The sequence below is a fragment of the Hyperolius riggenbachi genome, chromosome 10 (genome assembly GCF_040937935.1).
Source record: "Hyperolius riggenbachi isolate aHypRig1 chromosome 10, aHypRig1.pri, whole genome shotgun sequence".
Classification (NCBI taxonomy): domain Eukaryota; kingdom Metazoa; phylum Chordata; class Amphibia; order Anura; family Hyperoliidae; genus Hyperolius; species Hyperolius riggenbachi.
The window spans coordinates 72,476,700-72,504,639 of NC_090655.1; the positions used below are offsets into that span (position 1 = coordinate 72,476,700).

Genomic DNA, 27,940 nt, shown 5'->3' on the forward strand with positions numbered 1-27,940 from the left:
AGGGGCCTTCAGTATGGGGGGCTTCAGTATAGGTTGCAGGCTATGGGGGGCTTCAGTATAGGTTGCAGGCTATGGGGGGCTTCAGTATAGGTAGCAGGCTATGGGGGGCTTCAATATAGGTAACAGGCTATGGGGGGATTTGGTATAGGTAGCAGGCTATGGGGGGCTTCAGTATAGGTAGCAGGCTATGAGGGGCTGCAGTGTAGGTAGCAGGCTATGGGGGGCTTCAGTATGGGGGGCTTCAATATAGGTAGCAGGCTATGGGGGGATTTGGTATAGGTAGCAGGCTATGGGGGGGATTTGGTATAGGTAGCAGGCTATGAGGGGCTTCGGTATAGGTAGCAGGCTATGGGGGGCTTCGGTATAGGTAGCAGGCTATGGGGGGCTTCGGTATAGGTAGCAGGCTATGGGGGGCTTCGGTATAGGTAGCAGGCTATGGGGGGCTTCGGTATAGGTAGCAGGCTATGGGGGGCTTCGGTATAGGTAGCAGGCTATGAGGGGCTGCAGTGTAGGTAGCAGGCTATGGGGGGCTTCAGTATGGGGGGGCTTCAATATAGGTAGCAGGCTATGGGGGGGCTTCAGTATGGGGGGATTTGGTATAGGTAGCAGGCTATGGGGGGGCTTCAGTATGGGGGGATTTGGTATAGGTAGCAGGCTATGGGGGGATTTGGTATAGGTAGCTGGCTATGGGGGGATTTGGTATAGGTAGCAGGCTATGGGGGGATTTGGTATAGGTAGCAGGCTATGGGGGGGATTTGGTATAGGTAGCAGGCTATGGGGGGCTTCGGTATAAGTAGCAGGCTATGGGGGGCTTCGGTATAAGTAGCAGGCTATGGGGGGCTTCTGTATAAGTAGCAGGCTATGAGGGGCTGCAGTGTAGGTAGCATATCCTCCTCCCTCCCCCCGCAGCCTCCTCCGCTCACCCCCCTGCATAAATAAGGAGAAGCAGCCTCTCACCTCCAGCATCAGCGTGGAGCCCAGAGCGGCAGACTTCTCCCTTCACTTCCTAGTTCCCCCTGGTGGCCACTGGACCAGCTCTTACTGATGACGCGTAGTAAGAGCCGGTCACTAGGGGGAATAAGGAAGTCTGTAGGAGGTCTGCCGCTCCGGGCTCCACGCTGGAGGTGAGAGGCTTCTTCCTCTTATTTATGCGGGGGGCGAGCAGAGGAGGCTGCGGGGAGCGGGAGGAGGACACTTGCGAGCGGGTTAAGCGTCGGGATTCGGCGAGCGGAAAATGGCGCCGGGATTCGAGTCCACGAATCTCGAATATTACCTAATATTCGAGGGATTCGTGGATTCGCCAGATTCGTCGTCCCATCCCTACTAAGAATTATTTTATTCTAACTGCATTTAAACAGGAATAATAAGAGAAAAAAATCATTAATTCTCAGTTTTCGGCCATTATAGTTCTCAAATAAAACTTTCTGCTGTGGATAAAATCCACACATTTTATTTGCCCATTTTTCCCGGTTATTGCAACGTTCAAAATATTTCCCTAGTACAACATATGGCGCAAATATTTTATTTAGAAATAAAGGTGCAATTTTTCAGTTATGCGTCTATCACTCATTACAAGCCCATATAGGCTAAAGGTAATGAGGTATATAGTAATATACCTTCACAACATTCATATTAAAAAAACTTAACCCCTAAGGTAATGGTTTATGTATTTATTTTTTTTTAAACTGTAATTTTTTTTTATTTACTTTTTTTTTAAATGTGTGTTTTTATTTTTTTAGTGAATGGGCAGGGTGGGAAGTCAATCAGTGTTTATTTAGTGTGTAAGTTTTTTTTTCTTTTTTCATTTTCACTTTAATTTTACTTTTTGACCACTAGGTGGCGCTAAGCACTCTCCTGGAAGATACCAGGGAGTGCAATACCTTTTTTTTTTTTTTTTTTTTTTTTTTTTTACACATTTTGGGTTAATGACTCAAGATGCCTCCTGATTGGATGCATCTTGATTTATTCACAGGGAATAGTTTGCCTCGGGGGAACACTCGTTCCTCTTCAGCAATCAATCCCCTGTAATAGCGGTGGGGAAGGAGCCACCTGCACGCGGATAGGCGTGCACAACGGCAGCAACACTGCTGGACGGATATATTCGTCCAGATGGCCTTTGTGTGGCGATTTTTGGACAAATCTATCCATCCACATTTTTGTGGTTAAGAGCTGCATGTGTGACCAGGAAGGACTCCGGGTATTGTTGGCAGAAATCCAGTTACTACCTTTAAGTAGCTTTTTTTCATGTCCAGACTCTGGAATTGGGAGGGAAGGAAGGGTGGACCTCCCCAGTCCACCCAGGTACACAACTGTCTTTTGATGGAGCAGCAGAAAAAGTTCTGCTAATTTGCATTTAGAGGAGGCACAGGTGCAGTGGGATGGAGGATGTTGTGTATGGAGGAATTGGAGTGTATTGAATAAGTTGGACTTTACTAATGCTACGGACTCTAATGCTGATGTAAGCCATTCATTTACTTTTCAATTTATGCTGATTCAAAGCTGTTACTTTTGTAAATAAACAGACTTTTATTTATGAAGCTGTGTACTGTATGCTGGCTGCGACCCCTCTAAACTTCACAATATGTACATCTATATGAAAAAAAAACTTTTAGCCTATTGCAATGTTAGGGGGTGTGGTTATAGATAATGGCAGTTGGTGCTGTCTGTTTTTTTTCATGTCTGCCAGTAGTAAAGATGATTATGTGTAGGACGAATGTGGATCAAACAATATGAACAAATGACATGGGCAATATTAATCATTTCTTGATCTTCCTTAATTTTTTTAACTTATCACTTTGCAATGTATTGATTTATTTTTTTTCCCTTTTTGCTAAAGTTCCTCTTTAATGCATACTCCCCCCCCCCCCCCCCCCCTCATTCATAAGTACAGATATGATGAGTTAGTCCTATTTGGCAGCCCCTGCTTGCTGCTTGGAGGTGACTATTCAGCGCTTCATGCTGACATATGGTGCACACTGTGTCGGCTCCGGACTCTGCTGTGGGGTGGCCTTTATTGGATACCTCACATGTCGGTTGGCTGGATTTCTGGCAGAGTGAAAGGTGATGTCATGTAGTTAAGGCGATTTAGTCAATACGGCAGGCAGCAAAACTCAGTAATACAATGCATAATGCACACATTGGCATATGGTAAATGGCCAGCTGTTTTCAAGCTGGTCATCCTGGCATTCTCGTCCAGAAACCGTTACCATAATTCCCTAATTTTGTCAGACTGATCTTGCTGATAGCTATATTTATTGCCTGTAATTTTTGGAATTATAGAGTAAGAATGATGAGAAGGTTCTCATATCTTCTGGATCATTTGCATGTTTTTATAGTTCATTAGGATTTAAAATGTGGTAAATTTATTTTCAGATAGAAAACAAATATTAGTTGCTTAAATACTATATAATATTTACACACAGAGTGGGCTCTATTCACAAAACTTCTCATAAATAACTTCTGTATCACCTAATTAATAAAAATAACCTTTCAGCACATTTACAAGCAGAATAATCACTCAAAGTAAGATTAACCTCAATTCAATATTACTTTTCTTACTTTAACATATATTTTTGCTCTTTGGGAGCAAAACTGCCACAATGTAACAATGTTCACAGACAGGAATTAGCTGTTTACAGCTGTCTCTAACAGCCAAAACAGCTAACAGCAGCTACATAACCTGCCCACAGTAAAAATGTCACCATGTAATAAATGTCAGAATGTAAATCGGGGAGAGGAAAGATTTTACAATGAGCAAACACTGACTAAATCATTTATACATAATTATTGTAAAAATGAAGCACTTTTTTTATTACATTATTTTCACTGGAGTTCCTCTTTAACATGCAACAATGATCATCGGTTAGCTGGCAGCTGCTCACATGGCAGTTTGATTAAAGAGGAAATATCAAAGAAACTGCCATTCTGTAAACCCCACATACCTGTAGAGCTTTTAGCCAGCAACAATAGAAAGCTTTTCAGAAGTCTCTCATCACAGCCTGGGTGAAAAAAAATGCTTTAACAGCTTTTTTTTTTTTTTTTAACAAAGTCTGCACTGGGAAGGCAGGGGCTGTACCATGTAGATAGGTGCCACTTCTCTGTCACTATTCACAGAGGAATGATATACAGTGTTTCTGCCCACACACACACACACACTGCTTTCTCACAGATCTCATGAGAACAGCTGAAAGATTTTGGAGCACTTCATAGTTCCATCTGCTGAAAAGCTTTATGGAGATGATTTCATTTTTCAGCACGACTTGGCACCTGCTCACAGTGCCAAAACCACTGGTAAACGGTTTACTGACCATGGTATTACTGTGCTCAATTGACCTGCCAACTCTCCTGACCCCATAGAGAATCTGTGGGATATTGTGAAGAGAAAGTTGAGAGACGCAAGACCCAACACTCTGGATGAGCTTAAGGCCGCTATCGAAGCATCCCGGGCCTCCATAACACCTGAGCAGTGCCACAGGCTGATTGCCTCCGTGCCACGCCGCATTGAAGCTGTCATTTCTGCAAAAGTATTTCCGACCAAGTATTGAGTGCATACCGTATATACTCGCATATAAGCCGACCCGCATATAAGCCGACCCCCCAACTTTCCCCTGAAAAAACTGGGGACAATGATTGACCCCCATATAAGCCGGGGGTAGGAAATGCTGGATTGGTGCAGCCCCCCAGTGTGTCCCAGTATAGCTAGTATAGTGCCCAGTAAAGGTAGGTAGTGTCCAGTATAGCTAGTATAGTGCCCAGTATAGCTAGTAAAGTGCCCAGTATAGCCAGTATAGTGCCCAGTATGGGTAGGTAGTGCCTCAGTTTAGCTAGTATAGTGCCCAGTTTAGCTAGTATAGTGCCCCAGTATGGCTAGTAAAGTGCCCAGTTTAGCCAGTATAGTGCCCAGTTTAGCCAGTATAGTGCCCAGTTTAGCTAGTATAGTGCCCAGTTTAGCTAGTATAGTGCCCAGTTTAGCTAGTATAGTGCCCAGTTTAGCTAGTATAGTGCCCAGTTTAGCCAGTATAGTGCCCAGTTTAGCCAGTATAGTGCCCAGTTTAGCCAGTGTAGTGCCCCAGTATGGCTAGTAAAGTGCCCAGTTTAGCTAGTATAGTGCCCAGTTTAGCTAGTATAGTGCCCAGTTTAGCCAGTATAGTGCCCAGGTTAACCAGTATAGTGCCCAGTTTAGCCAGTATAGTGCCCAGTTTAGCCAGTATAGTGCCCAGCATAGGTAGGTAGTACTCCCGCCCTCACCCCCCGCTCCCCGCTCCCCCCGCTGCTATTACCTGCAGGCAGCGGCCGCTTCCTAATCCGCGTTCCCCTTCTGTTTCAGCGTGTATCACAGCAGCGCGCCCGGCGCTGCTGCTGTGACGATGCAGAGTGCAGGAAAGAGCGCGGCACCCTATAGCGGCGATCTGTATCGCCGTTACCAGGGGAACCGCTCTTTCCTGCCCCCTGCATCGTCACAGCAGCAGCGCCGGGCGCGCTGCTGTGATACACGCTGAAACAGAAGGGGAACGCGGATTAGGAAGCGGCCGCTGCCTGCAGGTAATAGCAGCGGGGGGAGCGGGAAGGGGGGGGAGCGGGGCGCGGAACACCCACCACTAACCACTATACCACCAGGGAAGACTCGCATACAAGCCGACCCCCCAACTTTTGACCCCCTTTTTGGGGGTCAAAAATTCGGCTTGTATGCGAGTATATACGGTAACTGAACAGAATTATTTGAAGGTTGACTTTTTTTGTTTTAAAAACACTTTCTTTTATTGGTCGAATGAAATATGCAAATTTTTTGAGATAAGAATTTTGGGTTTTCATGAGCTGTATGCCAAAATCATCAATATTAAAACAATAAAAGGCTTGAACTACTTCAGTTGTGTGTAATGAATCTAAAATATATGAAAGTCTAATGTTTATCAGTACATTACAGAAAATAATGAACTTTATCACAATATGCTAATTTTTTGAGGAGGACCTGTATGTGCTATTTAGAATTAGTTAACTTTGATAGCTGTCCTTTAATGGTGCCCATTAACGGTGCCATTTTTTTCATCATATGCGATCTTTCAACGCACTTTTTTACAATTGAAAGTAGTTAAAAGGTAAATATCGACTGTTCCCATGAAGTTTATTAGGGCATTTTCTCTCTTCAGAGACATTAATAAAGTCCAACTTTATGAAATTTTCAGTATGAAAAATATTATTCCAGTTGACCAAACAGTTGTTTTACTTTGATTTACACCAAGCACTTCAATGTTTTCTGTACAGTTTGATTGTAACTATTGCGTTGAGAGATCGCAGCTGATGAAAATATTGTACCATTAATGGGCACCTTGTAGTACCCCTGAACCGGGGTAAAACTTTTAAATAAAGCCCATTGAGGGCTAGATTACATTTACAGAAGTGGCCTTACTCTGCTCGTTGGCATCGTGATTCCCCCCCTTTCTCAGTCCCCATTGCTCAGAGCAGCACAGAGCTATTGTGAAGTGCACAAGTGCAAGTTACAAGCTGTGCTGTGACAGATAATGCTTGTAAACGAGCGCTTTCTCTGTGCTTGCATGAATAAGAACTTGTCCCTGCACAGGTCCAACTAACTCGACATCGCTAGGTGGAGCTTCCTGGTTTTCATATTCAACTAGAGGATTCCGTTAAATATAAAACGAGCAGGAACCGGGAACAGCGGGGACCCTGAGCAGTGCCAGGCCTCATCTGCAAGGGCAAATCCAGGATTTTCAAGGGGGGGATTGCTGAAAGTGGTGTGTGGGCGTTGCCAAAACATGATGTGGGTGGAGACAAATACTAGCAGTTTCTTGGCCAAATTGCACTCAGGGCGATGGCGTAAAATGCGCCCCAACGTGGAGACAGGTATAGGTGCCCGCAGTATAGGTAGCCAGCTACAGGTCCTCCCCAGTATAGGTAGCCCATATAGTTGCCCCCAGTATAGGTTAGATAGGTATATGTCTGCAGTATAGGTTAGATAGGTATATGCCCCAGTATAGATTAGATAGGTATATGCCTCCAGTATAGATTAGATAGGTATATGCCCCCAGTATAGGTTAGATAGGTATATGCCCCCAGTATAGGTTAGATAGGTATATGTCTCCAAGTATAGATTAGATAGGTATATGTCTCCCAGTATAGGTTAGATAGGTATATGCCTCCAGTATAGATTAGATAGGTATATGCCTCCAGTATAGGTTAGATAGGTATATGCCCCACTATAGATTAGAAAGATATATGCCCCAGTATAGATTAAATAGGTCTATGCCCCAGTATAGGTTAGATAGGTAGGCGGGGGAGCGGGGAGAGAGGAGTTTCCACTTACCTGCCTTCATCCTGCACGCAGCTTCTATCTTCAGCCTCTCCCGGCGCGCGTCACATCGGTAAGAGCTCCCCCTGTGATGACATGCGGTTACGTCAACACAGGGGGCGCTGTTACCATAGCGACAGATGCCGGCTGGGACAGGAAGTACATAGAAGCAGCGCAGGATCAAGGCACCGTAAGTGGAAAGTCTTCTCTCCCCGCAGCTCTTCCTGTGCCCGTACGCCCGCCGCAAGCGAGGCCCCCGCAGCGCTGCACACACATTCCTTTGGTGCAGGGGAGGTTTTCCAGACACCCGGAATCCCCCCCCTCCATGCGCCAGTGCTCTGCTACGGTAATGTAGCCCGCCATGGGCTTTATTTAAAAGATTTAACCCTGGTTCAGGGGCACGTTATCCACTTGAGAACCACAGGCTTATGACCCCAGCGCCATATGAGATAGCACACAGAGCTTTCTGTTGGAGGGCTGTGATTGCTGCTGCAGGCAGTATTATCTTTTTATTAATTTGTTGTTGTTTTTTTTTTTAAATAAGATTGACTATTTTTTCTTCTTTTTTTTGTAGTAGATATTATGCTGTAAATAATATTTTAGAGCTAAGCGGAACTGTGAGTTTCACACCACTTTAAAAAGGATTTTTACTGTATATAAATTAATGCATACAATGGCTTATTTTCACATTTTTTAAGCTATTAAAGGAATAATAGCAAATCCTGACTATTTTATTAGATATGTGGGTCAGCCTTTGTTGATCGGTTTTTCTCAGAAAGCTGCAGTGTGAATGATGGGACAAAGTAGAGGACAGTGCTCGTATTGGCATAAAAGAGGCTGTCTCTTACTCCTGATCCGGTTCTCGTCGCAGTCATGCAGCTCTCAGCCTGCAGTGGAGGGGGGCACAGAATATAGAGAATGCACACGCTCGTCGCTTCACATATTAACATCCACATCACAATGGACCTTCAAGCTTTCCGACGCCAACTGATCCTTTATGGGGCACAGTTTGTAAGGTACTGGGAGAGCAAGAGGAAAGAGAATTTTCTTTTAAAGGATACCCGAAGTGACATGTGAAATAATGAGATAGACATGGGTATGTACAGTGCCAAGCACACTAAAAACTATGCGGTTTCTTTTTTTCTTTCTCTGCCTGAAAGAGTTAAATATCAGGTATGTAAGTGGCTGACTCAGTCCTGACTCAGACAGGAAGTGACTACAGAGTGACCCTCACTGATAAGAAATTCCAACTATAAAACACTTTCCTAGAAGAAAATGGCTTCTGAGAGCAAGAAAGAGATAAAAATGGGGAATTTCTTATCAGTGAGGGTCACACTGTACTCCCTGTCTGAGTCAGGACTGAGTCAGCCACTTACATACCTGATATTTAACTCTTTCAGGCAGAGAAATGTCACATGTCACTTCGGGTATCCTTTAAAGCAACTTTCTGTTGTTAAAACTTTTTTGCAAAGTGAATCATTGTGATTTTATTTTTCCCTTTGCGAAGTAAACAGGAACATCACATGATCTCCCAGAATGTGGTAAGGGAGGAGGCTGCAGGATATTGTAACCTAGGCCACAGGCGTCGAACTCCTGTCCTTGAAGGCTATATCCACGTCCTTGTTTAGGATGGACTACAAAAAATGGAGTAATGTGTCCTACTTGTTGAACCACACCTTTCCTGATTCAGTCCCAACAATTCATTTGAGCTGTGTTAAAAATGTGTGAGGACTGCGGACTGGAGTTTGGCATCCCTGGCCTAGGCTAAACGTGACTAAGAGGTTGGGGTTCCATATCCTCATACTGCAATAAATGTCTGCTGTCTTTAGGGATACAAGTACTAAATAGGAAATCAATTAAAAAACAAAATCTGTTTTATTTTTCCAGAACTGCAATCTAAGCTATGGAAAAAAGGACAATGATCACCTCTCTGTGTGTCTGCTTGAGAAACGCTTGATTCCTCTGGTTGCCAGTGTCGCGGATCGGTCTGTGAAACAGGATGCCTGTACTGGATTTTATGCAACTTTGCTTAGAACCACCATATCTCAGTTCATAAGTGGCGCACTGCTGGAGGCGACGGCGTTGTTGGGTGCAAGAAGTGGTCTTCTCAATTTGACTGGTGGCTCCACTGGCAGAACAATGCTGAAAGGTAAGAGTGAGTGTTACATAAATGTATTTATAAACCTTGTAGAGATGAGTTCAGCACCAGACACACAAGCCAGCAAAAGACACACTGCAGCAATCCCCCCCTCGCTATCAGGTCCAATCAGTGCAGCAAGTAGATAACAGGCGAGTCTTCAATCTAAACAATTAGGGCTTCAATATAGCTTCAGTGTACAAGGCATGACAAAAGATGGGGGTACAAACACAGTGGCCTTACAACCGTTTTGCGGACCTTCCGCTTCCTCAGAGACCTGTAGTTTACCGGTACATTATGGGTCTCTGAGGAAGCGGAAGGTCCGCGAAACGGCTGTAAGGCTGCTGTTTGTACCCCCATCTTTTGTCATGCCTTGTACACTGAAGCTATAGTAAAACCCTAATTGCTTGGATTGAAGCCTGGCCTGTTATCTACTTGATGCAATAAATGTATTTATGCTTTGGGTTTTTTTAATGTCCTTTTTTATCCTGATGATCATTTAGTATTACGTAAATTCACTATCAGTATTGCATTTCTGATCTTGAAAGGGGAACTTTGTTTAATATACACACGCGTGGTGACTTCCCTACCCATACGCCGAACCTCCGACTGGTTGGCAATCCTTACAGGCAGTCTGCAGGACACTGGGGAGGACCGGAGCTGTGGTGAGGGACCTAAATGACTTCTAGGGGCTGGAAGAAGGCCCAGGTAAGTAAAGATAGATTTAAGTTTTCACCTCCGGAAGCACTTTAAAATGCTGCCTCAGCTAGGGATTGCTCAATCCAATTTAAGTTCCTACATAGAATGTACCTCACCAGCGAGAATGCATGTTTTGGAGTAAGCCCATGTATGCATAATTTCTGGCTAGAAACCAACAGTGATGAGCTATCCACTAATCTATTCTTCTCACCCAGAGTTGTGTTCTTGGGACTGCTGGATGGTTTACCAGCCAGAAGCTCTACCTGATATTTGGTGCTATTAGAAAGAGCATAGTGGTACTATATCTATTCGAAACCCTCCCAATCTCAGTTCCATCCTCTCAACTCAAGGCCTTACAATCTGAATTCTCTAAATTTATCTGGAACCATAAAAGACCAAGAGTGCATAAAAATGTACTACTCTCACCCAGAGAACAAGGAGGTCTCGGGCTTCCACATATACGCTACTATTATTACGCTACACATTTAAGAAAGCTCCCTGAGTGGTCTAGTTTAAGAGTCTATACAAAATGGGGCCTCCTGGAAGCAACTAGTATTTTGCCAGTCTCATTAGCATCCTTACTATGGTCCCAACCACCACCAAAGCTATCCCAACAACATATACTCCCAACAATTAAATTCACCATGCAGATATGGCGTACCACAGTCGATATGGCCAAGTTGAGGTCCTCTCCCTCTCCTCTACTCCCGATATTGGGCAACCCTGGCTTCAAACCAGGCCTCTCTGAATCCTTCATGACCGCTTGATTTAAATTGGGCTACTTCAATTTGAACAACTGGGTTCACCCTCTCACAGGCAAAATTTTTACCAGATCACAACTGGAAGAAAAAATCCCTTTCACCCCACAACTAATTATGGGATATAACCAAATCACCCATTTTTTACACTCAATTATACGTAAACCTAACACAACTCTCTCCATCTCCCCATTTGAGCGATTGTGTTTACATGCGGGATCTCAGAAAGGCCTAATCTCACAAATCTATATACTTCTTCTCACCAAATCGGGCTCCTGGGTTCCGAGTCACCCATACATGTCTAAATGGTCAACTTCCCTCTCCAAAACCATATCCATAGATGACTGGTGTGAAATTTGGGAAAACGCTAAGCATTCGTCATTATGTATACAAATCAGAGAGAACATATACAAAATTATCTTTCGCTGGTACCTTACACCAGAAGTTCTGTCAAAAATCTATCCAGACACAACATATTTATGTTGGAGAGGCTGTAATGATAAGGGCACATTGGAACATATTTTTTGGCTATGTCCTCTCCTCTCCCCCCTATGGAACAAGGTCCAAGAACTCATTACATCCGTCACTGGTGTCACGGTTCCTCTTGACTCTCTACATATGGTACTAGGTAAACCAATGCCAGATATAAATAGACACGTAAATCGTCTAATTACGCACATCTTAACAGCCACTAGACTAACTATATCCTCAGCATGGAAAAATCTAACTCCACCAGATATCTCGGAGGTGATCCTTAAAGTTAACTGGACCAGGTCCATGGAACAACTTATGGCTTCACTAAGGGACCAAGAAAAGAATTTCCATAAAATATGGGACTCATGGCCCTACACCTCACCTGACTATCAGCCCCCATGAGTTATAGATCCTTAATCTTTACCATTGACGTAGGCTCGAGAAGGTACTGTGACACCATATAGACATCTCTCTTACCCCCCCAATATAACATTGGGCCTTTACAAACCCACCCAACTAAACTAACTGCATCTTTCAAAAAATTGGCTAACCACTGACACATCATATATCATAGAAGCTAAGAATACTGTTCTATATCTTACTTCTTCTTCTCTCGACTATCTTTTCTTTCTATTTCTCTCAATATAATCTAACCTTATCTATATCCATATTGTTGTTGATGTAAATATAGTTCTTCACTTCTACTGGTTTAGATTTATGCTGATGAAGCAAACCTGTAACTTCATTTCTCTAAATGCTTCAACTCAACCTCTATAACAAGTATGATGGGTTAGATTGTTCGGCTTTGTTGATAGTTAATATGACTCAGGTCAAAAGAAACTTTAATCACTTGTTATCTACGATTTGAGCACTGCTAAACTGGACTCTATTAGATCTAATATATTCTTATGTTATTCTGTATGCTTAAAAATAAGTGACTTCGAATACTTCATATAATACCTTAAGATCTTTATCTCATAAGAACTTGCTCAATATCAGACTATCTCTGCCTATTACCTGTATTTTGAATATTGAAACTTACCTGAAATTTTGTGAAAACTCTGTTTAAAATCAATAAAAACAGTATAACTAAAAAAAGAAAGAGCATAGTGGTCCTTCTGTTCACTCTTGGAAGGCAGCAGTTAATGCTGTTGTCTCATTTCTCTGATATCTCTTTTCAATTCCTGGTTCTTAGGTCAACGAAGAGACATTTTACGAGACCTGAACTTATACATACAGATCTTAAAAGATGCTTTTCTTTTAAATATTACTGTGTTTTCAAGTGATGTTGGAAGCATTCTTTAGTACTCACTTGTTTGTATTTTGTATGTTTCTGATCAATAAAATTATGAGTCAAAAAAAGTAATACTAAACACAAACATCAAAACAGAGTTGCTAGACTTCAAGAAAAGTGAAAACAGCGGGTTGCTCTTCTGCCATTGTGCTTGCTTGTAATGGCTGTGACATCACCAGAGGCAAATTATTCTTTGTAGAGTGCGCACAGGGTGCTTGTGTGGGAACTGCGATGTTTGAATAGCTATCCAATTATAGAGCTTGTGTTTAAGGCATCAACCGATTTGAGCTTCTCAATGAAAACTGACATGAGCAAGATTTTATCTAGAACAAGTTACAGGGAATATCTTCTTTGATTAGATTGTAAACGAGGATGCTTTCGATCTATTCTTTTTTTTCTTGATCAAAATTAAATTGGCAAAAGCATTCTCTAATTACTGAATGTATTTTGAAGCAAGTCGCTAGATCAGGGGTAGGGAACCTATGGCTCGGGAGCCAGATGTGGCTCTTGATTGCTACATCTGGCTCACAGACAAATCAGTAGTAGGGGTTGATTCAGTAAGCTACACTGCTCAAGCAGCGCAGCTTAGTGTGGCAGCGCAAGTAAAACCTGCATAGCAGCACTACTAACTTACTCGCACTGCCCCAAAACGAATGGCTGCTCCAATTGTCCCACTCTGGACCCTGTCAGGTCCAGTGACTTTGTAGAACGAGATCCCCACACTTTTATTGGCCCAATAGGTTGCCAGTCACTTTACAGGCAGCCTATTGGGCCAAAGTGCGGGGATCTCATCCTACAAAGTGAATCAACACCCAAGTTACCTAGCTAATTGTACAAATATTTCTCCTGTCTGGCTCTTGGGAAAATTGCTTACGTTGCTGAAACCCAAGAGAAGCTGAAGATGTCTCTGACACTTCCGCTGCCCGGCGGAACAACTGTATACACATCACCATGGCAACAGGGACGTGAGCCCTACTGTCCCAGTTTGAAACATATTGTGTGCTTTCACGGAATTAGATTTTAAAATATGTGGCATTATGGCTCTCTCAGACAAAAAGGTTTCTGTCGCCTGCGCTAGATCATAACAAAACCATGTGGTTTTTTGGGGGGGGTTTCTTTTTCTTTTTAATGAAGAGTTCCACTTTAGGGCGATGTTTCCCAGTTTTCAGAAAAAAGATCCAAAGACGTTTACTTTTCCGATTTGCTTTAGAACAGGTGGAGGTTAGCTGCTATTCACTTTTAAACACAAGGCCATCTACTCCCAAAGTGGATATTTCAGTTTTGGTTGGGAGCCAAATTGCTTATATTTTGGGCTGTTCTTATTAAATGCTTAATTCCGTAAGAGTTGCAGTCCTTTGGCAGATGTTTAGAGGTCTGTGTGAAGTCATTTTCTGTTTTATTCTCATCGTAATGTTGCTGGATCACAGTGGAAAGATGACTGGAAAGGAAATTAAATTTGCAAGAGCGGCATAGAAGAGCTCCTTGTCCATTACTGGAGTGTTTGTTTACACTAAGGTCATTCTTTTGCTTTTTCCAAAACTCTAAATAATTTCCTGACATCCCATTTAGGCAGGGATTTGATTGAATCTTTCCTGCTTCATAATTCCTTATATGCAACGGAGTGTTTGCCCTCCTGTGTATGGCTAAGGCAGATTTTTTTTTTTTGTGATCTCTTCTCTGAGCTAAAGGAACCAATAGCATTGTGCAGGTGTTCTGCTAGCAATGTCTATATACGTTATTTCCTTAGAAATAAAATATAGTGCGGCAGACGTAGATACATTTTATACATTTAGAATACAGTGAGACCTGAAGATTGAACTTTTCAACCCTTTAGCAGCCATTTTATTTAGAGGCTTGCAAGTGCTCCGGGCCAATTTATTTTGGCACATTTTTTTCTTATTTCTTACATTTCCTTTGCTTCTAATTAGTATTGCTGTGATGTGTATTAATGGTCACTTGTCACTAGGGGGCAGTGTGACAATAACAGAGGAATTTTGCTTCCAGTTTTTATATTTTCTGCTACTAAAGAGAGAGATCAAAGCATTTCAAAAAACGTACAGCACGACGAGTTCTGCCAACTGAGGTCAAAAGCAGTTTACTTATCTCAAGAGATAACTCTATTGAAGTTTCTAATAGGTTAATTCGGTGGACTTATCCTCTCGATGAAGAATGCTTGTACCATTGTAGATTTAATGAATATATGCTACTGGCTTGTCAAATTGGTTACATAGTCATCTAGGTTGAATAGACATGTATCTACCAAGTTCAGTCTCTTGAGCCTCATTGCACCTGAATTCAGAGGAAAGAAAAGCCAGGACAGAAACTCCCCCTGATTGGATCATGCGATTATCTTCCCTCACCGAGAAGTCACAGCTGTAGAGGCCCTTCAAGTTAAAGAAGGTATTTACTGTAAGTCCTTTTTAAATGCTAGTAGAGCATTTGCCGGACCTACTTCCTGTGGTAAGATATTGCATATGTTAACCACCACTCCCCTAATGACCAGGCTATTTTTTACTAATTGGTGCTCTGCAGCTTTAAGAGCTCGCTGCAGAGCACTACATCTTAGCTCACAAATGCCCCCCCCCCCCCTCTTTTCTGCCCATCAACAGAGCCTTCTGTTGGTGGGCTCTAAACGCTGCTGCAGGCAGTGTTTTTTCTTCAATAATTTTTTTTCTTATTTATTTTTCAATAAATAATTGCCGATGGGAGACTGATGGAGCGAGGATACGCGTGCCCCTGCAATCTCCGCCCCAGGATTTCACGGCAATTGGCGTTGAGCGGTCCTGAGGCTGTCGCTGCGTTCACGCTGTGTGGAGTGGTCGGCAACAAGTTAAAGTATGCCAGAGCCGAATAAAACTAGAGATACGAGGCGGAGGGGGAAGCAGGCATATACTGTCACCTGTCCTGATGCTCTCTGCCCCCGTGTCATATCACCGGAGTCGAGCTTTACTGCGCTGGGAACGCACTGCACATGACATAATCATGACTCTGGCAACCTAAAAGAGGATTCTGGGAAGCTTTTAGGTCACATTTTTTTTTGGGGGGGGGGGGGGGGGTTGCAGAGAGAAAAACTGGTGTAGCGGTGGGCATCAGCTGTATTCTATAGCTTTATTCTATAGCTTTATTCGGCTCTGGTATCCTTTATGGTGGCCATACACGGTACAATACAAAACGTTCGATTTTCCCATTTATTCGATCTAAATGATCGAATTGAATGAAAGTTGAAAATATTTTTTTTTTCGATCAAGAAATTCGAACGTTTATCCCGTTTTTTCGGGAAAAATTATCGTACATGCTGGAAAAATCTTTATATTCCATCTAACGGAATAATCGAACTAAATTATCTAATTGAAAAATTGTACCATGTATGGCCACCTTTAAAGTGGCCATACATGGTACAATTTTTCATTTTTTTTTTCAATTAGATAATTTAGTTCAATTATTCCGTTAGATCGAATATAAAGATTTTTCCTGCATGTCCGATAAGATTTTTCTCGAAAAAAACGGGATAATCGTTCGAATTTCTTGATCAGGAAAAAAAAATATTTTCAACTTTCATTCGATTCGATCATTTAGATCGAATAAACGGGATAATCAAACGTTTTTATTGGACCATGTATGGCCACCATTAGGGTGTCCACTAATGGTCCAATTTCTAGCAATAAATTGATAATTCTGTCGATAATTCTGATCGGATTGTTTGAGATTAATCCGTCCAATTAATCCAAACTAAAATTTTGATTTTCTTGTCGGTTGTGAGATGAAGCAAGGCCTGAAGGGGGCAGGAAGAAGCCCCAGGCATGTATATTTTTAATTTTTATTGTCTCAGGTACACTTGCCTGGTTCATTCTGCACCAAAAAAAAAAAAAAGGACAATCAAGCCCTCCGATTACTAAACTTATTAGGTGGTATATTTTTTTTATCTGTGTCTGGAAGATGGGCTTCCAAGGAGAACTGAACTAAATATACTGGGTAGAGAGCAGTAAATATGACTGGATTGAAAGTGTTGTTTGACTGGTCAGTGGCAGCTTCAGGATCCATTTGCTGTTCAGTCAGATTCTAAAGGTATAATACTAACAAAGATGTCAGGGCCAGGGGTTGGTTTTGGCTCTGTATGAGCATTTATAACAAGTGCAAGGAGAAGAGATAGACGTTTGCCCACTAAAATTGCTTCAGTGGAAATCGTCCTTGAAGATGTCCAGATATGGGCTGATGATTTGTCAGATTACAGTGAAAGTGTGAAAATCTGACTAGTGTGAAATGTATGGGGAGCGGACATGAGTTTGTATGCTTTTTTTTTTGTACTTACATTTCCAGCATGATTAAGGCTGCTTACACACAGGGACGTTACAGGCGCCTGTAACGCTCCCCCAACGCACAGCAATGTAACACAAGTGGGCTGTTCACACAGCCCACGTTGCGTTACATGTAACGCTGCATGTTATCCGGAAAGTGCAGCATGCTACGGCGTTAGAGCGGCTATAGCCGCGTTAGACTGTTTGCACATGCTCAGTGGGAGCAGAGAGGAGGCGGGGAGAGCCAGCTACAGTAGCCGCGCACATGGCTACTTAATATTCACTGCACTAGCGGCCGCTGATTGGCTGGCGGGACCACGTGATGCGGAGTGTCTCGCTCTGCATCACGTGGTCCCGCCGGCCAATCAGCGCCACTCTGGGAGACCTTATAGGGATAGAGCCGCCTAACGCGGCTCACTCTACCGTCCTCTCTTGCAGCACCATACATTGTGTTAGGTGCACGTTATGCGACCTTAACGTGGCACCTAACGCAACGTCTTGGTGTGCAAGTAGCCTTAAAGTAGATATTTGCCTTCTTAAAACTGAAGGCATTTGCAAATTTCACCTCCATGTGGGTGAAGCACATCAAACTTGTAGCAAAAATAAACTTCTGAATTGTGTGTGTAGTACAGCTAAGAAATAAAAGATTAGAAACAAAGAAAAGTGTTTCATTTTGTTTTCCAATACAATAAGAGTTAAAAAAAAACTTCTGTTATATATGCAAAAGAGCTTTTCTGAGCTTTTGGACCCACTGGGTCGAATACAGTCCTGTTTTCTGAAGCACTTAAACCAAGAAACAGTGAGAGACCGCTTATAAGATAACTGTATCCAGAGGGATATGGAAGCTGCCATATTTATTTCTTATTAAACATTACCAGTTGCCTGGCTGTCCTGCTGATCCTCTGCCTCTAATACTTTTAGCCATAGACCTGAACAAGAATGCAGCAGATCAGGTGTTTCTTACATGATTGTTTTATCTGACAAGATTAGCCACATGCTTATTTCTGGTGCTATTCAGACACTACTGCAGTCAAATAGACCAACAAGGCTGGTATTGTTTAACTACTTTAGCCTTTTGGACGTATCTGCTACATCCCAAAGGCTGCTACCGTGCTCCCGCACGAGATTGTGAGCTCCCGTGCTGCCGCCCGTTAGCCCGGAGATCAATGAATGGGAACACAGTCACCATTCATTGATATAAGTCCCCGTTAGAAAGACCGACTGCTTATATTAGAAGCCGCAATCTTTCTAAAGAAAATAATGTTTCATGCTCTCCTTATATTTCCTGAAAGCAAGAGCGCTTGCTTACAGGAAGAAAAAAAAGACTGCCATCTTGTGACCAAATAGTAAAACTACATCTACATACATTTTTTTGAAAATAAAATCACAAACAATTACATTTAAAATTAACTGTTTACCTCCCACACTACAAAAAAATACCCAAAATAAAAAGTTTTACTAAAACAATTTTTAAAAATCACAATTAAAAAAATAAATAAATGACTACCCTAGTTACCTAAGGGTCTAAATTTTTTTAATATGCATGTGAAGAGGGTATATTACTAATATTTTTTTACATTATAAGCTTGTAAATAGTGATGGATGCAAAACTGAAAAAATGCACCTTATTTCCAAATAAAATATTGGTGCCATGCATTGTGATAGGGACATAATTTAAATGGTGTAATAACTGGGACAAATGGGCAAATAAAATATGTAGGTTTTAATTATGGTAGCATGTATTATTTTAAAGCTATACTGGCAGAAAACTGAGAAATGCATTTTTTCCATTTTTTTCTTAATGTTCCCGTTGAAATACATTAAGAAAAAAATAATTATTAGCAAAATGTACCACTAGAAAAGTAATGTAGCTTTGATGTGCAGTCAGTTTTAGAAATTTGTTGTGACCCGCAGTTTGAAATGGAAATAATTTTTAGTAACATTTGATTACATGATCAACAGCAGTGATTTCATGGAAGAGCAGAATTTCGGGGTTAAAGTTTGCAGTACAATATTTTACTTTTTATTTTTATTTTTTCAGTGTTTGGGCTCTTGAATTCTTTTAGGCCCACTATTAAAATTGCACACGATTCTAGTTCTCTATAATGATTCTGGTACCCACATACGGTTTATTGTGAAATAGTAATTGTAATTTATAGCAGGATGTACATTCCAAGTACATTGGTATGGAAGAAGTTAAACCGTTTTTCTTAGTTAATAACCAATTGTAATGTTAGGGGCTTCTTTGTTTAATTTGGTCCCCATTATTGTGTTTTATGTCTTATGTGACCACATTTACCTTTTCAATTTTACTGAATATATAAGTGCAGAGCCGGGACAAGGTCCTCCAGCACCCAAGACTGAGACAGCAGTGTGCGCCCCTCCATTCCTCCCACCCCAGCCGTCACACTGATTGCTATTAGACTATGAGGCGCCCCAAGGCCCCCAACACCTTAATCTCTAGTTATCCGGCTTGTAGTCACTGCCATTTATCCCCTTTTCTTATTTCTCTCTGCTTTAAACACAATAGGGAAATGATAGCTTAGTGAGTTGTGCGCCCCCCCCCCCTACACTGCGCCCTGAGGCTGGTGCCTCTCTCGCCTCTGCCTCGGATCGGCCCTGCTTAAGCGCCATTGTAGTGACAAGCACCAGCCAGTGTTCTCTTTGTTTACATGTGGTGCTTGTTCCTTAGTTGTGCAGTATGGTGCTTTAGGGCAAGAATCCACAAGTAATTAATGCTGCATTCCATTTTACTTATAGAGGCACTCCAACCACAAATTTCTTTGAATGGCACACTTCACCGTTTAACCAGTATTTACCCTAAGGCCTCTTTCACAGTAGGACGGTGCATTTGATGCGACGTTAAGGTCGCATAACGTGCCCCTACTACAACGCATTGAAAGACTATAACTTGGACGTTATAGTACATTTTTAGCCCTGCGTTTGGTGCGCCGTTTTCGCCGCACAGTGATGGAATGAAAACGGCGCATGCGTTACATTTAAAATAAATAAATAAATTACCGGGCATGTGCAACACACACAACGCAGCAGATTTATTGCTAAACGCACAGCATGCAGCACTTTCTAAATATTGCTACACGTTACACACAACGCAACGTGTGCACTGTGAATGTTGCACAGACTTAATATTGCTGTGCGTTAGTCCATGTTAAAACATTTTCTAACGTGCGACTTTAAAGTCGCTCTGTGTGAAAGAGGCCTAAAGGAAAATTGGACTCCCAAATGTCCACAGCCCATATGCAGGAGACACGCCGGCTGTCACTCAGAACCAGAGTATCTCCTACGTTTCCTGCTACAAGAAGATGTAAGGCACTATTGTAATGTGCTGACATTTTTGCCATGGCTATCTTTGCCATGAAAGGAAATCTCTTTCTCCATGAAAGCAAAGTTATTAAGTTTGACTTAATTGGTAAAAGGCGCTCCTAGTTATAGAGTTTAATCACTTGACCTGAGGAAGCCGGCAAAAACACATTGTGTTTTTAAGACAATTTATCTGTCCTTTTAAAGTTTTTCTACCTCATTTATATAATATGCTGCTATGCAAGGTCATAGCATGGATGAAAATGTTTTAACCATCGCTGTTCTCATGGACAGTTGGGTATGATGCGGCCACCTCTTCTCAAATGCCTCTCATCATGTATCAGCAACCATGTTTACATTTGCATGCCAGTGCACATGGATGTGTAAAGTGGCTGATTGCAAAGGTCTTGACCAATGGTTGCGGTTTTAATGTCTGTTGGCAGGTTGGATTAACTATGGCATTTTCTTGTCACCTGTTGACTGCATCACAACCACATTTATAGATGTTGATATAGTAGTTACTAAGCATGTGCTCTATGTTCTATTGCAAGCCTATTACAGTGGTTCAACTGCTCAAGAACTGCTGTTGATTTCATTGTTGAGCATTGTCTATGCAACAGTAGATCCAGGTGCGTTTGTGAGCGAGGTAATAGAGAATAAAGAGTTGCTCACCTGTCATCTCCCAGGGAACCACCCAACAGGACTGCCAGAAAGCAAACTCTGTGGGGTGCCCCATTGCTGCTGCTTACCTCAGCATCATCTTAACGTACAAGTTGCAAAGGGTGGAGCCTAGACCAAGCTGTAGAGTTAGATTGCAGTCTGCACTTCTGAAGTCTGTGCTTACTCAGTGGCTGAGGAAAGACTCTTGACCTAGTACTTGCAAAGTGATTTATTTGACATTAGCCACTCAAGGGGCTTAGTATATATGCTCAGGCATATGTACCATGGAGAAACTAGAAAAACATTTGATCCTGGTGTTCAGCGTTAAGTGATGCAAACCCATATTTACTTTTTTTTTGTTGTTACTCCTCCAGTAACAAAATAACTTTATAGTAAAACTTTCTCTATGCTGTATGCATTATACAATAGCTTGGACTTCTGGGCAAGATATTTACCTTGTGTCATCTAGAGCAGAGATGTTTTGTTGTGTGTTCCAAATGTTGTATTCGCATAGTTTCCATGCTAAGCTTTAGTAATCCTTTTCTGTAGGTCACATTTTACGGATTTGTGTGAAGGTTTTGCAAGGTTTGAGGCATTTAGCAATCCAACCTTACTGGTTCTGCAAGAAGAGCAATCTAAACCTGTATTGATGGCGTGATCAGGTCACACAAATACAGGTTTATTGAGGACATCCAGTCTGTTTGTCTGGTGCCAAAATGACTTGGTGTGAACCTCCCATACCTGTATGGCTAGCTATTAGCAGAGCAACAACTGCCTGTTGCAGAAACACAGCCATGATGTGGAAGAAGTGCTGTTTAGCCACCTCGGTTTTCACCTCATAGCCACCTCTCTGAAACTTCATAATTATTCTCATCCCTTTTTTTTTACTGTGACTCCTCACCACCGCATATAAAAACATTAGTAGATATCCCTTAAAGGGAACCCGAGGTGAGGGGGATATGGAGACCGCCATATTTATTTACTTGTAAACAATGGCAGTTGCCTGGCAGTCCTGTTTATCTTCTGGCATACGTAGTGCGAGTCAAAACCCTGGAACAAGCATATGGCTAATGCAGTAAAACCCAAGTCAGCTGAGTCAGAGTACCTGATCTGCATATGCTTGTTAAAGGAATACTGTAGGGGGCTCGGGGGAAAATTAGTTGAACTTACCCGGGGCTTCTAATGGTCCCCCGCAGACATCCTGTGCCCGCACAGCCACTCACCGATGCACTGGCCCCGCCTCCGGTTCACTTCTGGAAATTCAGACTTTAAAGTCGGAAAACCACTGCGCCTGCGTTGCTGTGTCCTCGCTCCCACTGATGATGGTGACATCAGCGGGAGCGAGGACACAGCGACGCAGGCGCGGTGGTTTTACGACTTTAAAGTCTGAAATTCCAAAAGTGAACCGGAGGCGGTGAGTGCCTGCATGGGCACAAGATGTCTGCGGGGGACCATTAGAAGCCCCGGGTAAGTTCAACTCCTTTTCCCCCTACAGTATTCCTTTAAGAGTCTATGGCTAAAAATATTAGAGACAAAGGATCAGGAAGGCTGTCAGGCAACTAGTATTGCTTAAAAGTAAATAAATATGGCAGCCTCCATATACATCTCACTTCAGGATCCCTTTAAGGCTCATACACATGTACCAACAATCTGTCCAACTATCTTCCAAACTTGTCTGTTGGAAGATAATTTGGGTGTGTGTATGGCTGGCAAACAACCAGATGACCAGCAGAGAACAGGTTGTTTGCCAGATCCAGAAACAATAGCAGTAGTCCCCAGGCTCAACCGCTGAAATTCAGTACCAGGGAGTCGACCAGTACGCACTCTGATCCACCAAGAGTGCACAGGAACACCTCAAACAAAAGAATGACTGTCTCCACCTGACTTTATGCAAAAATTGCTTAAATATTTATTCCACCATAGTAGCACCATAGTTTGCTATATCCAACCAGTGGATCAATCTGACCAACTATCATGCTGGTTGGAACGTGTGTAAAAGTCTTTTGAACAACTTTGTTGTTTTTGAATGCGGACATGTTGTGCATTTTGTCATTTAGGTGGTGTGAAGGGGGGTACTGCCTGGGCTTCCTTATCTACTTGCAGTCATTTCCTACCCTCATCTGCCTCTCCTCACTTTTACCCTTCCCATCTCACATCCCCTTTACCCTCCTCCCCACACTCAGTTCACCCTTTCTTCCTCTCTTCACCCACTTCACACTTCCCTCGTCCCCACACTCACTTTTACCCTTACATTCTTCTTCTCACACTAAGCTTCCAGCATCAGCTTCTCACCTCTGTCCAGACTGAACTCTGTGGCTGGCAAGAGACCAGAGCGTCCCAGTCATCCTCACTGCTGCCACCTGGTGTCCATATAGACGGAAAGCATGCTGCATTACAAATATCAAGACACTAGGTGGCAGCAGTAACAATGGCTGCAGACCGCTCTTTTCTATAGCTTCCAGCAAACTTCAGTGACACTTCTCTCTGCACTGTGATGAGTCATGATAGACTGCACGGCCCAGCTGAGAGCAGGCCCAGGGGTTGGGGACCTCCAAAAACACGGTGTGTGTCTCCTATATTATAGGAGACACGCACAGTGTTTTTTGAGAAGAGAAATGAAGGTTATTGGATTTACAGAGAGTGCGCAATAATTGTTTAAAGAAAAACTGTAGTGAGAGGTATATGGAGGCTGCCATATTGATTTCCTTTTGAACAATACCAGTTGCCTGGCTAAGCTGCAGATCCCCTGCCTCTAGTACTTTTAGCCCTAGACCAGGCATGGGCAAACTTGGCCCTCCAGTTTTTACGGAACTACAAGTCCCACAATGCATTGCAGGAGTCTGACAGCCACAGTCATGACTCATAAAGGCAAATGCATTGTGGGACTTGTAGTTCCGTAACAGCTGGAGGGCCAAGTTTGCCCATGCCTGCCCTAGACCCTGAACAAGCATGCAGCAGATCAGGTGTTTCTGACATTTTTGACAGATCTGACTGGATTAGCTGAATGCTTGTTTCTGGTGTTACTCACACTACTGCAGGCAAATAGCTCAGCAGGGCTGCCAGGCAACTGGTATTGCTTAAAAGAAAATAAATATTGCAGCCTCCATAAAACTCTCCCTACAGTTCTCCTTTAAATAAAATTAGCTAGGTGCATAAATTTGAGCACTGTTGTCATTTTATTGATTCCAAAACCTTTACAACTAATTATTGGAACTCAAATTGGCTTGGCAAGCTCAGTGACCCCTGACCTACATACACAGATAAATCCAATTATGAGAAAGAGTATTTAAGGCGGTCAATTGTAAGTTTTCCTCCTCTTTGAATTGTCTCTGAAGAGTAGCAACATGGGGGTCTCAAAACGACTCTCAAATGACCTGAAGACATAGATTGTTCACCATCATGGTTTAGTGGAAGGATACAGAAAGCTGTCTCAGAGATTTCAGCTGTCTGTTTCCACAGTTATATTGAGGAAATGGAAGACCACAGGCTCAGTTCAAGTTAAGGCTTGAAATGGCAGACCAAAAAAAATCTCGGATAGACAGAAGCGACAAATGGTGAAAACAGTCAGTCAACCCATAGACCAGCCCCAAAGACCCACAGCATCAACTTGCTGCAGATGGAGTCACTGTGCATCGTTCAACCATTGGCACACTTTACACAAGGAGATGCTGTATGCAAGAGTGATGCAGAGGAAGCCTTTTCTCTGCCCACAGCACAAACAGAGCCGCTTGAGGTATGCTAAAGCACATTTGGACAAGCCAACTTCATTTTGGTAGCTAAAATGGGGTTATTATTTGGGCATAACAAGGGGTGTTATGCATGGAGGAATAAAAACACAGTATTCCAAGAAAAACACCTGCTACCTACAGTAAAATATGGTGGTGGTTCCATCATGCTGTGGGGCTGTTTGGCCAGTGCAGGGACTGGAAATCTTGTCAGAGTTGAGGGACGCATGGATTCCACTCAGTATTAGCAGATTCTGGAGACCAATGTCCAGGAATCAGTGACAAAGCTGAAGATGCGCCAGGGCTGGATCTTTCAACAAGACAACGACCCTAAACACTGCTCAAAATCCACTAAGACATTCATGCAGAGGAACAAGTACAACGTTCTAGAAAGGCCATCTCAGTCCCCAGACCTGAATATAATTAAAAATCTGTGGTATGAGTTAAAGAGAGCTGTCCAGGTTTGGAAGCCATTAAACCTGAATGAACCAGAGATGTTTTGTAAAGGGTAATGGTTCAAAATGCCTTCAACCAGAATCCAGACTCTACTGGAACCTGCAAGAAGCGTTTACAGGCTGTAATTTCTGCAAAAGGAGGATCTGCTAAATATTGATTTCATTGCTTTGTTGTGGTGCCCAAATGTATGCACCTGCCTAATTTTGTTTAAAAAATTATTGCACACTTTCTGTAAATCCAATAAACTTTAATTTCACTACTCAAATATCACTGCGTGTGTCTCCTACATGATATATTTACCTGACATTTATTATCATAACAAGCGATTTATACAGGAAAATCATAACTATTAACCAGGCCCCCCCCCCCCCCCCCATACACACACACGCACCTTTTCTGCCCACCAGCAGCAGAGCTTTCTGTTGGGCTGTGATGGCTCCTCCAATATTTGTTTTCAGTTTTTTATTAAAAAAAGCCATTTTTTAAATTATTTTTATACCCCTCCCTTGCTCCCTCCCTCTGCCAGCCTATGACAGCGGATCGCTCCTGTCTACCCCAGGGAAACAGCCATGCCCCCAGTACAGCGCTGCCTTACATCGCAGCGCTGTACAGTGTTATTAGACGGCGGTTTTGCCGTCTGACAGTCTCCTAGCAGCGATCGCCGCTTGGAGGCTGGTGACTGAGCTCTGCTCCATCGTTCCAGTGGGGATGCGAGTGCATTAACGCGCGCTTCCCCTGCTATCTCCGGCCCTAGGACTTCACGCCAATTAGCGTGGAGTGGTCCAAGGGCTGCCGCCGCGCTCACATCAATCGGTGTGCAGCGGTCGGCAAGCAGTTAAAGTAGCATTTGTGTACTCTTACCAATATTCTACAGTCTACTTTAAAATAATATTTTCTTCTGCTCCCACTACTCTTCTTATGATATAATGAATTGCATGCGTAATACGGATAATGAATAGAGCATTAGTAACAAAGAAAAGGTTTCATATTTTTATTTTGTAATATATCTTTTTTTTAAAACATTGCATCGTTCTGTCAAAGTTGCAGTTTGCAAACCACACTCTGTATTTTAAACTATAAAACAGAGCAGAGCGAATGACCCTTTGACATTTCCCGTAGTAAAACTTTTTCTGAAGCGGTCTCTCACTGTTTCTTTGATGTATAAGTGCTTCAGAAAACAAGAGTGAGTGAACAGAAGCTCTTTTGCATAGATAACAACCAAAGTTTCTTAAAGAGAATCTGTATTGTTAAAATCGCACAAAAGTAAACATACCAGTGCGTTAGGGGACATCTTTTATTCCCCTCTGTAACTGTTTATAAACAAACAAAATGGCCACCAAAACAGGAAGTAGGTTGATGTACAGCATGTCCACACATAGAAAATACATCCATACACAAGCAGGCTGTATAGAGCATTCCTTTTGAATCTCAAGAGATCATTTGTGTGTTTCTTTCCCCTTGCAGCTCTCACCCACTGCAGAGTTACAAGCTGATTGTTTCTTCCTGCAGACAGCTCTGCCGGTGTCTGTAATTCCTCAGTATGTGACTCCTTTCACAACAGAGGATTTGTCCAGCTTGTAAAAGATAAGAGAGCAGAGAAAAGCTGGCTAACCTAAATAACACACACACACACACACACACACACACACACACACACACACACACACACACACACACACACACACACACACACACACACACACACACTGGAGTGTGCATAGAGGGGACCTCGAGGGGGGCGTGCATCACAGATCCACAACACTGAAGTTGGCAGCCTTCCAGACACAGGGCGACAAGTCCGACAGGGGAATGATAAGCTGATTTATTACAGAGATGGTGATAGTAGAAAGTGCTGCTGTAAGCCAGAGCACATTAGAACAGGTTTAGGAACTTGTAGGATGGTAGAAAACAGGATGACATTTTTGTTACAGAGTCTCTTTAACTCTTGCTGTACTGGAAAACAATGTGAGACTCTTTTTCTTTGCAACTAATGTTCTATATATTCGCTATACTACACATACCATTCATTATCTCATAAGTTTATTTTAGCTTCAGGTTTGCTTTAATATCTACATCAGTGTTCTCCCCAGAATTTTTTTCCAGCCGGGTGGCATGAAATGGTAGCCGTGCGGCGTGAAAAAGTAGCCGGGTGGGGTGTGATGAGAGAATGCAGGGCCGGTGCTTCTGTGTGGAACTCTGCTTACAGAATAGGAGGAGGTGAGGTGATGACAGCCGGGTGCTCACCAAAACTAGCCGGGTGGAGCACCCGACTAAAAGAGCCAGGGGAGAACACTGTACATATTACTGTTGTTGTACTGTATTTATTTAAAAAAGGGTATTTAATAAGGGTGGTTCAATGGTTAAATTGCTTAGATTGCTGTTGACTAGCATTACATAAGATGCATATTTAGCAGACAAGTTACAGATGCAGTATCTCTAGACGACATGCCAGTCATGTGCAGGTGATTAGTCAGTGAAATCTATCTGCTGCTCAACGGCCAGGAAGTAGAGATGTGTGTACAAGGCACCTGTTGAAACTTGGGACTAAAATAAAGCCCATGATACTGCCGGGCTTCCTGTCGGGATATTTCATTGTCTAAGTACTCCATGAATTTAGTCTAGACTTCAGCTCATTAAACAGACTTTCTCCTATATTTCAGTGTGTGTCTGTCTGTGTGCTGTGACTCCGCTAGCTTGGATGTATGGTTCTGCAGTGCAATACTATTTTTTTTTTTTTTTTTATCAACCACTTCAATTAAAGGACCACTATCGCAAAAAAAAAGTAGACAGTTAAGATCTGACAACAGACAGGTTTTTG

At 42.6% G+C, this 27,940-nt stretch overlaps 1 protein-coding gene across 1 annotated transcript in view; it reads left to right on the top strand.

Annotated features, from left to right (window-relative positions):
* Positions 1-27,940, top strand: part of PLCE1 (phospholipase C epsilon 1) — a 465,913-nt gene that overhangs the window by 179,840 nt on the left and 258,133 nt on the right. The window contains 1 exon segment of the mRNA XM_068255587.1: positions 9,191-9,452. Coding sequence (XP_068111688.1) covers positions 9,191-9,452 — 262 coding nt within the window.